The sequence below is a fragment of the Artemia franciscana genome, chromosome 12, assembly GCF_032884065.1.
Source record: "Artemia franciscana chromosome 12, ASM3288406v1, whole genome shotgun sequence".
Lineage (NCBI taxonomy): Eukaryota > Metazoa > Arthropoda > Branchiopoda > Anostraca > Artemiidae > Artemia > Artemia franciscana.
In genome coordinates, this window is record NC_088874.1 from 26,996,267 (window position 1) to 27,009,565 (window position 13,299).

Consider the following 13,299-nt stretch of genomic DNA (forward strand, 5'->3'; position numbering starts at 1 on the left):
ATTATGCATTAAATCCGTTGGTTCGTGTTTTTTTTGTAGGTCAAACCTCCGTAATATACCATGTCATTTCACGCCGTCGCGCCAAACTATGACTGCTCCTCTCTGGCACCCTCTCACCCTTCATCATTCCTAAGACATCTGTTATATTTTTAAAATAAAGTGCTAACCAATTCCGCTTCCCTCCCACCTCTAACCCCCAGTTACAACAGTTCCACCTCCGATTCTGCTAGCTTTCATCCCGGTTCAACCAATTCCAGCTCCCACTACGTTCGCTCCGATCCCAACTACAAATATGTCTCCTGTTGCATTAGTTCAGCTTCCCCAACTTCTGTCCTCCGATTCCACAATTACGATTCCATCAATTCTACTCCAAGTTCAGCCAATTCCAATATTTATTATGCGGCTGTCCCTGTGGTAATCTATGGCTGATCATCGACAATAGCTAGTTTATTATGCTTAATGAATTGGGGTAAAACAAAGCACCAGCAAATGTTACTACTACCATAGTGGGTTTACCAACAAATACAGTCCATTAACCAGATTTTATCAACGATGAAATGTATAGCGAGGTTGTTAAAAGTTGTTCATGATCCAAAATAGAAATGTGTGACATCTCAAGAGAAAACGTAATGAAGTGTTTTATGGGTGGATATATTTTTTCTCTCCATGCTTTTGTGTATGATTGCGTGTACGTCTGTATTTCTGACTTTGTGTGGTTGTATGTGTGTGTTTTTTCCCTCAGTGTTTTTTATTTCGCTCTCCGTGCCTGTGTGTCTTAGTGGGTGTGTTAATGTTTGTCTGAGTTTGCGTGGTTGTTGTGTGTGTATGTGTGTGTATGTGTTTTTCCCCTTGTGTTTTTGTTTCTCTCTCCATGCCTGTGTGTTTGACTGTGTGTGTATCTGTGTGTCTGAATTTCTGTGGTTGCGTTTGTTGTGTGTCTCTGACTTTGGTAAAATAAGCCTGCTAACCGATCTCTGACTCTAGTAGATCTCCCTATGAGCCTGGCAGTAGTAGCTTTGTCTCTGAAAATTCCTTTTCTAGCGTCTCTGACTTTTTAATAAACATTCTAAACGGTGGAGTTGTTAGCGTACCCTAAAAAATAATGGGAACATAACAAAGTAATGCATAAATACATTTTTACTGAAATATTGCCAGGTGGAATATCATCATAAAAATGAATGCCTTAAATCCAGCCATAAAATACTTCATCATGTTTTCCCTTGAGATGTCGCATACTTCCATTTTGGATCAAAAACAACTTTTCATAATCTCGCTATACATTTCATCGTAGATAATATCGGGTTAATTCAATTCAATTCGATTCAATTTATTCAAATAAACTAGAATATAACACCAATAATAATAAAGATCCTGGAAGCGAACTTGTTGAGGACCATAACCACAAAAAATTGAAAATGAAGAAGAGAGAAAAAAAAGAAAAGAGAAAACATGGGTAACTAAAGCAAATTGAATAAGAATTTAGAGAGTTATAATATCAAAATTTTAGTACATTGTTATACAGCGTGCGAAAACTTGTGGATAGCTCGACAATGGAGGGTATTATATTCCATTGGAGTATAGATTTATAAATGGGGGATCGCTGGGCGGAACTAGTGACAAACTTGGGGACAATGAAGGAACGGTTGGATGAACGGAGACAGAGACCTTCAGAATTATTAATATTAAAATAAGATAATAATTGAGGAGGAAGATTTTTATGGTAAGCGGAGTATGCAAGGTATAGATTTAATTTTTTGATGATTTGTTCAAAAGGGATAATACCAAAATCGGAGTACAAGTCCTGGGTGGGATATAGTCGGGGCAGCCGAAAAACTGCTTTGATGGCACGGTTTTGGGCAGATTTTAATTTATTGGTAACTGAAGGGAAAGTGTTGCCCCAAACAGATCCACAGTATGAGATATATGGGTAAATAAAAGAGTAATAAAGGGTGACAAGGATATTGCGAGGAAGAAAATAATTCGCACGATTAATCATACTTACCTGTCGCAAAATTATGGCTCTGATGTAGGACACGTGTGTTGCAAATGATAGGGAGGAGTCTATGTGGACACCAAGAAACTTGGCAACTTCGACCTGTGGGAGGAGATTGGTAGAATATTTTAGGCCAAGTGCTTGCTGAGCTTCATTTTTTTTGTAAGGGGTTCGAAATAATACAACCTGACTTTTCTTGATGTTAATGGTCATGCAGTTAACTAGACACCACTCCTGTACTCTATTCAGAAGGGTTTGAGTAGAGGCGACGACGGATGGTAAATTAGGACCGGTGATGAAAAAGTTGCTATCGTCAGCAAAAAGTACTGGGTGCACTGATGGACCCAGGTCCGTAACCAAATCATTAATATAAAGGAGAAAAAGTATTGGGCCAAGAACAGAGCCTTGTGGGACGCCCCTTCGGACAAGTAGGGGATGTGAAGTCAACCAGCCCAGACTCACACTCTGTACTCTACCGGAGAGATAAGAGCCAAACCATGAGAAAGGAACTCCACGAATCCCTAAGTTGTTGAGTTTACTTAATAGAACACTGTGATCAACCATATCAAAGGCCTTAGAAAAGTCCAGAGATATGCCCAATACAGTATTTTTAAGGTCAAGTTGAGAACGTATAAACTGTGTGGCGTCTATTAGTGCATGAGCAGTTGAAAATTTGGAACGGAAGCCATATTGATGAGGAGAAATCAACGAATCTGAAGAATGAATCCCAAATAAAAAGGGAGAAAGACGTCGGAATATAATTCTCTCGAGCACTTTAGATATAACTGGGAGAAGTGAGATTGGACGATAATTACTTATCTGAGACGGATCGCCTTTTTTATGAATCGGGATAACAATTGCTGATTTAAATATTTCTGGGAAGACTCCATTGGTCATAGACAGGTTTGCTATGTGCACAATGGGTTCACAAACATAGGAAGATACGGTCATAAGAAGCTTATTACTTATGCCAAAGAAGTCAGGTGTACTACTATTAGAGAGACATTTGATAACTTGAAGCACCTCTTTACGATCAGTTGGAGAGAAAAACATGGATCCAGGATTCTTGCTAGGTTGTACTGACTGGGAGAAGGAACAGGAGTTAGCATTTGGAATATTAGTGAAATAATTATTAAAAGCATCCGGTACTGAACTTGGGTCAATTAATCTGTCACTGATGTCCTTAAGGTTAAGAGGTACAGATCTTGACTTTCTTTTTTTTAAAGAATTTCATTTATTGTTGACCAAATTTTTTGCAAGTTCCCTTTGCAATGAGAGATTTTTGAATAATAATAATTTTTTTTGCTTCCCGGACAAGTTTGGTATATAAATTTTTGTATTTTTAATAATTAGTCAGGTCAATAACGTTACTGGTTTTGCAAGCTAACTTATATAGGTCATTTTTTCGGTATGAAGAGATTATCTGGCTATTAGACATCCAGGGGCGTATATGGGTAGTTTTTCGGTTTGATTTACGAACTGGAAAGGTTGAACTGATAAGATCACTCAGTCCCTGTGTAAAACCATTTGTGGCTGAATTAACATCCTGACAATCCAAAACCTTGGACCAGTCGAAGGATTTCAAACGATCTGTGAACCTGTTCATATTCACAGTATTATATATTCTATTATACGTAGGGGTTTTAGTTCCAGAGGGCTGAGTAGTTGGTAGGGAGGGTAGCAAGAGATAGATTGGAAAGTGATCTGACAGGTCAGAAAATATTATTTTGGAGGACAGGTGGTTTCCCAGGGAAGTGGATACAAAAATGTTGTCAATTACAGTAGCTGTAGACCTCACAGGATCAACACTAGTAGGAAAAAGGATTGTGGGAAGAAGACCACTTGAGGTGAATGTTTCAAAAAAGGTATCACAATCATTATTATTGCTAACATTTAGTAAATTACAGTTGAAGTCCCCAAAAACTATTGCCTTCTTTTGTGGTAAATTAATAAAACTAGAAAAATCATCAAACAGGTTACAAAAGAAAGGGGTGGGAAATGAGGGGGGCTTATAAAATAATGAAAAAATAAAATAATTCTCGTCAACACTTATGTCTACGATTATTGAATAAATGCATCTATTATTTATAGGTTGCGAGAATAAGGATTCACAGTCTAATAGCCTGGTGAATTTCAGACTTGACCGGATGTAAAGAGAAATGCCGCCAGAGGACTTGGTTAATTTTCTTTCAATATGAATAGCTTGAAAACCAGGGAGGGAAAATTCATTCTTATCATCAATTTCTGAAAGCCACGTTTCCGTTATTCCAATTACGTCGAAAGGGTAGTAACCATTAATTAAAATTAAGTCTTTAAAATTAGCCCACTTATCCCGTATACTTCTGATGTTAAAGCAAATCACATTAAGTTTGGTCTCTTCCATTAGCTTAGGTTTCACATTTTTCACAAAATCAAAAGTGTCGAGATATTCACAGTTAATTTGGTTTAAAGGGCTATCGGGGCTAGCTAAGGGGCTGGTGGGCAAATTATTTTGGTCATCGTAATAGTTAAAAACAACATTATTACACAGTGATAAATTCGTGAGAAACGTAAAATCTTGTACGGTGCACATTTAAACATCCATTGTGGTCTGAGTTTCATCATCTCCTTGATTAGAATATTGGAAATCTTCTTCAGCCGACGAAATATCATTGGTGGTAATTTTGGACTGGGATGGAAAGTTTGCCGTTTTTTTCTTAGATTTCTTGCCTTTGACTAGGACAGTGGCATCGATTACCGTCCTGGGGGTTGTGGCAATTTCAGAGCCTGCATTGATTTGATTTGCAGTTGAGTCTACAGGCTTAACTAGCTTTGATGTGGAATCTATGTCCTTTTTCATGGAGGATAATTGAGCCCTAGCTGTTTCTAATATGTCATCACCTAGGAGTTTAGTGATAGCTTTCTTCTTGAGAATATTTTTGGTTTCCTCAGCTTCATTACTAACCTCAATTAAGTGACTGACTGTGAGATAAGTTACAAGCCTTTGCCATTCTTGGCTATTTTTAGATGAATCTTTTTGAGGGCAAGATGTTGAAGTAAACTTAGGTAAGGGATGGGGGGAATGACTAGAACCTTGAGTATGAACATTATTTGCTTCTTTTGGAAATCATACTGTCTTTGCATCTGCTACAGCAACTGTTGCTTGGCTTCTACTGGGCTGACGGGGTGTGGGTTGCCAAGGGATTCTTGCAGCTACAACTGAGTAGGGTAGGTTCATTTTATCAGATGTTCTAAGGATTACAACTCGCTTTTGGTGAGCTGGGCAAGATTGTTTTTGGAGGGCTGTGTGTCCCTTACGGTTACAATTTCTGCAGAAAGGGTCTGACTCAGGGCATTCACTAATTGCGTGGCCTGTTTTCCCACACTTAAGGCAAGACGGATGGGACTGTTTGCAGTGTTTTTTGCTGTGGCCGTGGGCCAGACAAGTGGAGCATTGTAGGGGCTAGAGGCTTATAAATCTTGTAAAAAAGAGACATACCGTACAAGAATATTTCTCCACTTAGCTCAACTTTGCAGGAAATGAGGATTGAACGGCTAGGGTGAAGAAAACCTTCTTTGTTTAAACTTAGCCTTATAGCAGTTGAAGGATTGATGAGAAGACCTGAAGAATCTATTAGTTCAGTTTGTATTTCCTCCACTTTTACACTGGTATCAACACCATACAGCACATACTTGTGTAACTTTTCCACATCTTTTTTTGTGGCTAAAATTTTTGAGCCATCAAGAATTATTTCTTTGGATTTTGACAGGACATGGTCTGCCGCCTGAGAAGACGTAAAGTAAATATCAATAGACTCGTCCTGCTTGAAAACAACTTCAAAATTCACCTTGGTGATCAGAAAGACAGCTTTCCTAATTTGCATTATTCGATCTTTTGAAAAGGGTTGGTCATTGGTTTTCTTGATTGAGACAGTATAATAATTGGGGTGATCGTTAGCACTTGTTTCTGGGACACTTGAAGAGAGGGGTTGCACTATCGTTGGTGAACGAGTTTCATCCTTTTTCCTCTTTTTGCCAGGCGTCTCACATCTTTCATTAGAGTTAGTTTCGGCTAAGGCCTGAATTCCTGACAAGTGGCTAACAGTTTTGGATCGCGTAGTTTGGGGGGGGGGGGGGTTCTAGGAAGAGTTTTATAGGTAGGTTGGAATGGCGACCGGCTAAGGGTTTCAGTGGGAGTATCCTTCTCGGGTGGTAGCCTTAGGGGCTTTTTTCCCGTCATTTATTCCGACGAGATACTGCAGATTCACAAACTGTTAATCAGTCTTAATCACAGTTTTTAATTATCGATAACACCAATATATTCAATTATACACTAATAATAACTCACTTTGTATGAAGTGAGCAATCCCTCACAATTAAGTCCGCGAGTTAATTGCGCAATCTAACACAATACAGTACAAAAAGTAATCCGATTAGGTTCATAAGCTAGTTCCTTTTAGTCCAGATACCAAACTCATACTGTTCTCATAATATTCATAATACTCACTCATAATATTTACATGCGCTTTGTTTTTTTATAGATTCGTCCTTATATTAATTGGTGACATTATCAATCAATGCCCTTTTTATTTTGTTTTCCATTACACTGTCTAATACCACATTATTTTTACATAGTTTGCAGTTTTGGCACGCAGACAAGATATGGCTTATGATATTGGTAGAGAAGTTCGCCTTTCTTCTTTCGACCTTCCTTTGAATGCTAAAGCCAGAAAGATAGCGATAGGGTCTGTAAATGGGTAAAGTGTTACCAACAGGAAGAAGTTGGGCTTCATTATTAAGTAAAAGTCTTGTGTTTTTATTTTCATCGAGCACTAACATTTCTGGAAATATTACTCTCGCAAATCCATCAACATAATTATTGTATCTTTTCGATATTCCAAAGAAAAATTTAATATTTCACTGTCCTGACATTGCAAGCATAGATTTCCAATAGTGTCACCACTTCTACTTTTTTCGTAGTTCAAATATTTGTCTTTGTCAGCATTCAACGCAACGATAACTTTATCATTTGCACAAAATTGCTTGGAATGTCTAATCTTCACTTTTTTAAAGTACGATTTAAGTGTTTATTTTTCCAACGTACAACTGATACTGATCGAAAACATACAATAAACTATCTATTATTGATGATCAGCAAAAGATTACCACGAAAGCAGCCGCATACAAAATCTTGGAATTGGTGGAACTTGGAACGGAATTGGTGGAATCAGAATTTTGGAAGCGAGGACAAAAGTTGGGGAGCCGGGACTGATACAACCAGACCCAGATTTTGAGTTCGGATCAGAGTGGGCGAATCGGGACCCAAAATCGGTTGAACCAGAGTGGAACCCAGCAGAATTGGAAGTGGAAGCGCTGTAACCGGGGGTTAGAAGCAGGGGGAACAGAATTGGTTATCACCAATTCTGCGGTAGTGCGTCTAATAGAGCAATATAAACGTGACATTTTCTTTATGACCTCTCAGAAATAGCCGAATATAAAAAGGTGCCTCTTTTTTCTTTGTTTGCATGCTTAACTGACTAGCGAGAAAATGTATTGTGAAGTTAACTTTTTTCTTAGTATTATTATTATAACTAATGAGGCTTCTGCTGCATAAAGTGTAATACTCAAATCAATGTTTGGATTAACAAATTTTTGAATACTTTGGACAATTTTATATCATTCTCTAAGAAAACACTCTAAAAATTCTCTAAGGAGGACCCTCTAAAAGTGCCAGTACCATATCACCAAGAAATGAAGAATCACCTTGCCTGGATTGGTTCAGAGTTTATTGATCCTCAATAATGCCTTCGCTAAAACTCTTTTCACTATAATGATCATGCGATAATTCACCTAAGTTGCTCACGTAGCCCTGGTAACGTGAGAAGGCGATAGGGATATTATCGATCCAAGCAACTACATATCTATGATGTAAAATCAGGTGGTTTGCACTCGGGGATGATGGATATGAAACACATGATTCATAACTTATCAATCGAGAAAGAAACTAGTGAATTCCCGGATTGTGAAACAGTTTAACATGTAGAAACTATTTTCCAAAACATAAAATTAGGAAGGCTTTCATAGTCCAACTGTCTAGCACTCCATTCCGTTAAGAAGGAATCGCTATCGAATCCTAATGTGGACAAAAATCTTTGGAATATAAAAGGTTCCCAGAGAAAACAATAAAAACACATTGAAAGAAAAATGAAAATTCAAAAAAAATCTCTTAAAGTGTTACTAACATCCCTTAACATAAGTAAACATTCCGCTATTACATAACAAGCAAAGAAACTCGGAAAAACATCTTGAAGAAAAATGTCTTAAAAAACGCCTTGAAAATAATCTTGAAGAAAAATGTCTTAAAAAACGTCTTGAAATGTCTTGGAACATCTTGAAAAACGTTTTGAAGAAAGATGTTTTAGAAAACGTCTTAAAAAACGCCCTGAAGAAAAATAACTTAAAAAACGTTTCGGAAATTCTCGAAAAAACTTGAAGAAAATGTCTTAATAAAACTCCCCCTCTTGAATATTGGATCCTAACACGTCCTATCAAGTAACAACAAAAGAACTACGATGTAACAACCATACCTTATTACATAACAACCAAAACTAAACATTCCGTATTACGTAACATGCACCCGCATCTCATAGAAAACATTCCCTATTACGTAGCATGGACCCGATCTTGCTCCAACGGAATCGCCGCTAAGTCTTCTTTGTCATCTTAAGTCATTGAAGGAAGAAAGGAGTAGTGGCTAAGGGCCAATTTAAAATCACATATGGAATACTACTATTACAGGATTTAAGGAAGGGATTATTTTCTGGTATTGTGGGGACAAGTTAGTAGTTTGTTTCAATAACGGGATCTAAAGATTATGGGACCATAAGAAAGATTGCAAAATATATAAAACTGGGAACGACACATAGAGATTTTCGTAAGGAGGGGGTGGGGTGAGTGCTGAAAATAATACTGAATGTGTGTAAGCTGTTTTTCGTTTATTTGTAGTCATGGCCCTTATGTCTTTAGAATACTAAATATCTAAAATAGCTATTAGCTGGAAAATAGCCCTCTCCCTTCGAGGAAAATATTCCCCTGGAAAATATTCCTCAATGGAAAGTACCCCAGCCTTGAGGAGGAAGCAACCGCTTTCATATCCATAATAATTTCTGTTCGTTTTCAGGTTTGATGTTGCTCCTTACTTTCAGTTGAAAAACTTGATTGTCTATTTAATTACTTACAAATAGTATTTTTTAATGGGAAACATGCGGAACTAGTTTTTTAAAGAAAAGTAAAGAGCCTTATTAAACCAAAAATGAGCAGAAGTAAAGTCAAGTAATCTTCAAAGTAAAAATTATGGAGTCTAATAGAAAAAAAGATATAAAACATTTTTTTCTATGAAAAAGACTATGTCAATAAAAAATGAACAGAAATTGATTAAAAAAAAATTCCATAAAAAAAGTTTGTCAAAGAATAGTATAGAATCTCATTAAGCCAAAAATGAGTTGAAATAAATTCAAATAATTTTCCAAGCGGAAAACTAGCACAAATCACCATCAATAAATGAAATAAACCCAAAACGAGCAGAAATTACAATAAATAACCGATTCAAACTCAAAAGAAGCAAAAATTAGCATGAGTAGGGCTGGCATCCCCCACACCTCCTCAAGACCATAACATAATTTGCGCTTTACTGAAAACAAAATATATTTTAAATGTTTTCACTTTTTGACTTTAACAAATAAAGAAGTATTAAGACTATAAGGAATAAATTTTCTGCATGGATTATTTTCCAGGAGGGTATTTTTCACGGGGGGGGGGGGTCAACGCCTAAAACCCGTCCTTAATTAGCTATTTATTTGTAGCTCTTCTATACCTGAAGGGGTTATTTTCCAGAGGGTATTTTTTTACGGGGGGGAGGGGGTAAACGTCTAGAACTCTTCCATGGTTAGCCATTTTTTTTTGGTAGCTCTGCTATATCAGAAGGGTTGTTTTCCCTTACATGAAAGAGCGAAACATAGATTAGTTTATAAGGTTTCCATCTAATTTGGCTATCTCTCTCTGGCCGGTTTCTTGATATTTCTTATTATATGGATAACTTTTCCTCTATCTTGTTGCCTTGGCCCTTGTTCTGTTTTCTTGCCTCTCAACTTATTTCTATTTTAAGATCAATAGTATTTAAAGTTATTCTTCCTGTATTTTAATATAAAGCTTCACGTTAACCAAACAACCGGCCTTCAAAGCTAAAGATAAAAGATTCTTAAGCTTTCCTACCTGATTGATTGGTATTATGACTTCTGTTCGTTTTGTGTTTTATAGTTGCTCCTTCCTTTCAGCTATAAAAAAAAAATTTCATTAATTTTTCAAATAATACCTGGAAACTTGGCCTCTCCGTGAAACCCCACCCCAACAAAAAATTCTCCGTTGAAGTATTTCCCGTGCAAAATACCCACCTTGCCAAAAAGTTCCCTCCAAAAAATTATGTTCTAGCTGAAAATTCCCCCCGTTGAATTTCTTGCGAATGAATTAGATAACTTCGAAGACCACACTAGCCTTTCCATGACGAAAGTAAAACAGTTCAAAATAGGGATGATACCTTTTTATTGACAGTGAAGAGATATAAAATTATTTAACTGGATATTTCGAACACATATACAGCGTTCATCATCAGCAGTAAAACTGGTTTACTTGCTGATGATGAACACTGTATATGTGTTCGAAATATCCAGTTAAATAATTTTATATCTATTCACTGTCAATAAAAAGGTATCATCCCTATTTTGAACTGTTTTACTTGCGAATGAATTCGTCTGAAATATTCTCCTTAACATACATTCCTTTGAAAAAGACATTAATTTCAAGCCGTTTTTCAAAACAAAATGGGAATCTCCTTCCGTGGAAATTTCCCCCAAGAATCCTCCCTCTTCCGTGGGGAGTCGATCATGTTATCAGTTCTTCCATGGATAATTTGTCCCTTGAAAATTGCCCCATACAAAATTTTTCTCGTAGAGATCTCCCCCGCCATGAAAAAAATCCCCTAGAAATTGCCAACCCAAACGAGGATTTCTCCTGGAAAGTTTTCCAGGAACAGCTCCACATGCAAAATTGAGACGGCAAAGAGAGAATGTGACAAATAAAAATAGTTTCACATAGAAATTCTGTTAAATTTCCCTAGCGCAAGATTTTCCTAGGAAAGATCACCCCAGGAAACTTTCCTCCCAACGGAAAAATCTCAACGTGGAGAACTACCCCGCCCACACATAAACATGCTAGTATATTTCTCAATAAAATGGTATATCTAAAAATTGGAAAATCAAAAAATTGTGATCGTATGTATCCGAGGGCTGAGAGGTTGGCGGGCAGCAAAAAAGGGCACTTGACTCTCAAAGGGGAAATAGAGCTTTCAGCTTCCACTCGAATGAGCCCATTTCTAACTTTTTACGAACACGATTTTCATATAAATTTGCCGTTTTTCCAATGAAACTACCATAAAAGTATACATAAGAGGGTATACTTACCAAACTACTTATAAAACTCATCGGCTTTTAATGGTAATATAAACTGAGTCCAAAAACGATAATAATAAATACCTACTTGTCTTTAGGTTTCAGGCACTGTAAAAGAGTGTATGCCTCTTGTGAATATTCTACACCCATTGATACTGATTGTAAAATTACTCTGGGGAATCTGTTTTAGTAACAATTGACTCTTCTCAGATGGCTGGCTTTCACGCCATTTACCTTATGAAAGCTTTTACGAAACTTAATTATAAAGTGAGATAGATTTGTGGGCAGCTTCTGCAATGAGTAGCAATCCAGTCCAAAATTTTTATAATACAATACAAGAAAACTTGCTATAGAATTATAATCGTTCATTCCATAACTTCAACTATTATACGGAGAATTACAGATTTGATTTACGAGTTTCCAAATTCGTCCCATACGAGATTTCAAGAGATAATTTAGCAAATTGTTTTTTTAATGATGTTTTGCTCTGACTATCTTAAGAATAAAAAAAAAACACCTTATTGTGATTGAAAATTGTTGATACGTTCTAAAGTGGGTGTCTTATTTACAAATAATTAAATTTATTCCTCTTATTAACAATGTTTAAGAGGAATCTAATTAATCGTGTTTTAAAAGGAAGGCTAATCCTAGGACATTTTTCCGTTAATAAAGGACAATGTCCGTTAAAGATTTATTAAAAATTTGATTTATTAAAAATTTTCGTAGCTAATGGCGGTCCTAGACTGCTAGCCCCACTTTTGCCTAGATGCTACAGGTAAAAATCAGGCAAGTGGACTACGACCTATATTAACTTTTAAAATTAAAAAGTCCATAATAAGAGGGGAGGGGGATTACATGAACCGAGTTTTTAATTTGAATGAAATTCACAGCCATATTATGAAGATTAATTTTTGTTTTACAATGGATAAAAACAAGAATTGAGCCAACAAAATGGTGCAAACTCCTTGTCCCTTTTATTCTATTCAGAACTTCACAGTTTATCCCTGACAGAGTCGCCACTATCTCTATATCTTTCTTTTGCTTCCTCCTTTTCATTTTACTTTTTTTTGGGATTACCGAGAAAAACCATATTCAGTGTTTGGTGATCCAGGTAGATTTTAAATAAATATATTAATCTATATTCACATATTCTGAGGCCTGCATTATTTACCTGAATTTTCCCCTCATCTGAACCGAAGTAAAAATGCTTCATTACCTTCGGTTTTAAATCGTTTAATTAATAAACAGAATTTTAAAATATACAAAAAACGAGCTTCTACGCGAAAACGTCTTCTCTGTCAGCCCCAATTGCTTCCCCTTCTTCCAAAGCTGAGAAATTTAAAAAATGTGAAGGCCGGTGGACTTCATGGTAGAATTCTTTGGGATTTGCCAACTGCAGCTCATACTTCATGCTTGGATCGTGACGAACGCCTAAATTAAGAAAGGAAATAAGTAAAAAAAATCAAATATATTTAAACTTAAAGCCTTAGCTTTGTGCCATCGCCATCGTTTGTTGAAATTATAAAGTAAATGAAATTTGTAATGCATCACGTTAATGTGTCATTTATATTGTAATGTGTCATTTAATTTCATTTTTATCTGACATGCCAGTTGGATTCATTGGTGTAAGTTTTTATAATGTACTTATATTTTTTACTAATTCCCCCAGTTTTTTCATTTTATTCATTGTACTCACTGTATTTGACAGGTCAGTTTGATTGATAGGCCATTGCTGTAGGCAACAAGTTCGGCAGTTTTTATATTGTGAGAGTTTTGCTTGATAATAAAGTACTTCTTTTTACACGATCTTTCCAGAAGTAAACC

General features: G+C 36.4%; 2 protein-coding genes across 2 annotated transcripts in view; both read right to left on the reverse strand.

The window, feature by feature from the left end:
• LOC136033933 (carbonic anhydrase 2-like) overlaps positions 1-11,602 on the reverse strand; it is a 42,518-nt gene extending 30,916 nt beyond the window's left edge. The window contains exons 1-2 of the mRNA XM_065714950.1: positions 11,564-11,602; positions 10,244-10,305 (exon numbers count right to left, since the gene is read on the reverse strand). The gene's annotated coding sequence lies outside the window, so the exon portion shown is untranslated. The remainder of the gene's footprint in view (positions 1-10,243; positions 10,306-11,563) is intronic.
• Positions 11,603-12,692: 1,090 nt separating this feature from the next.
• LOC136033934 (pre-mRNA-processing-splicing factor 8) overlaps positions 12,693-13,299 on the reverse strand; it is a 96,395-nt gene continuing 95,788 nt past the window's right edge. Inside the window, exon 22 of the mRNA XM_065714951.1 lies at positions 12,693-12,906. Within this exon, the coding sequence (XP_065571023.1) occupies positions 12,752-12,906 (155 nt within the window). The 3' untranslated portion in view covers positions 12,693-12,751. The remainder of the gene's footprint in view (positions 12,907-13,299) is intronic.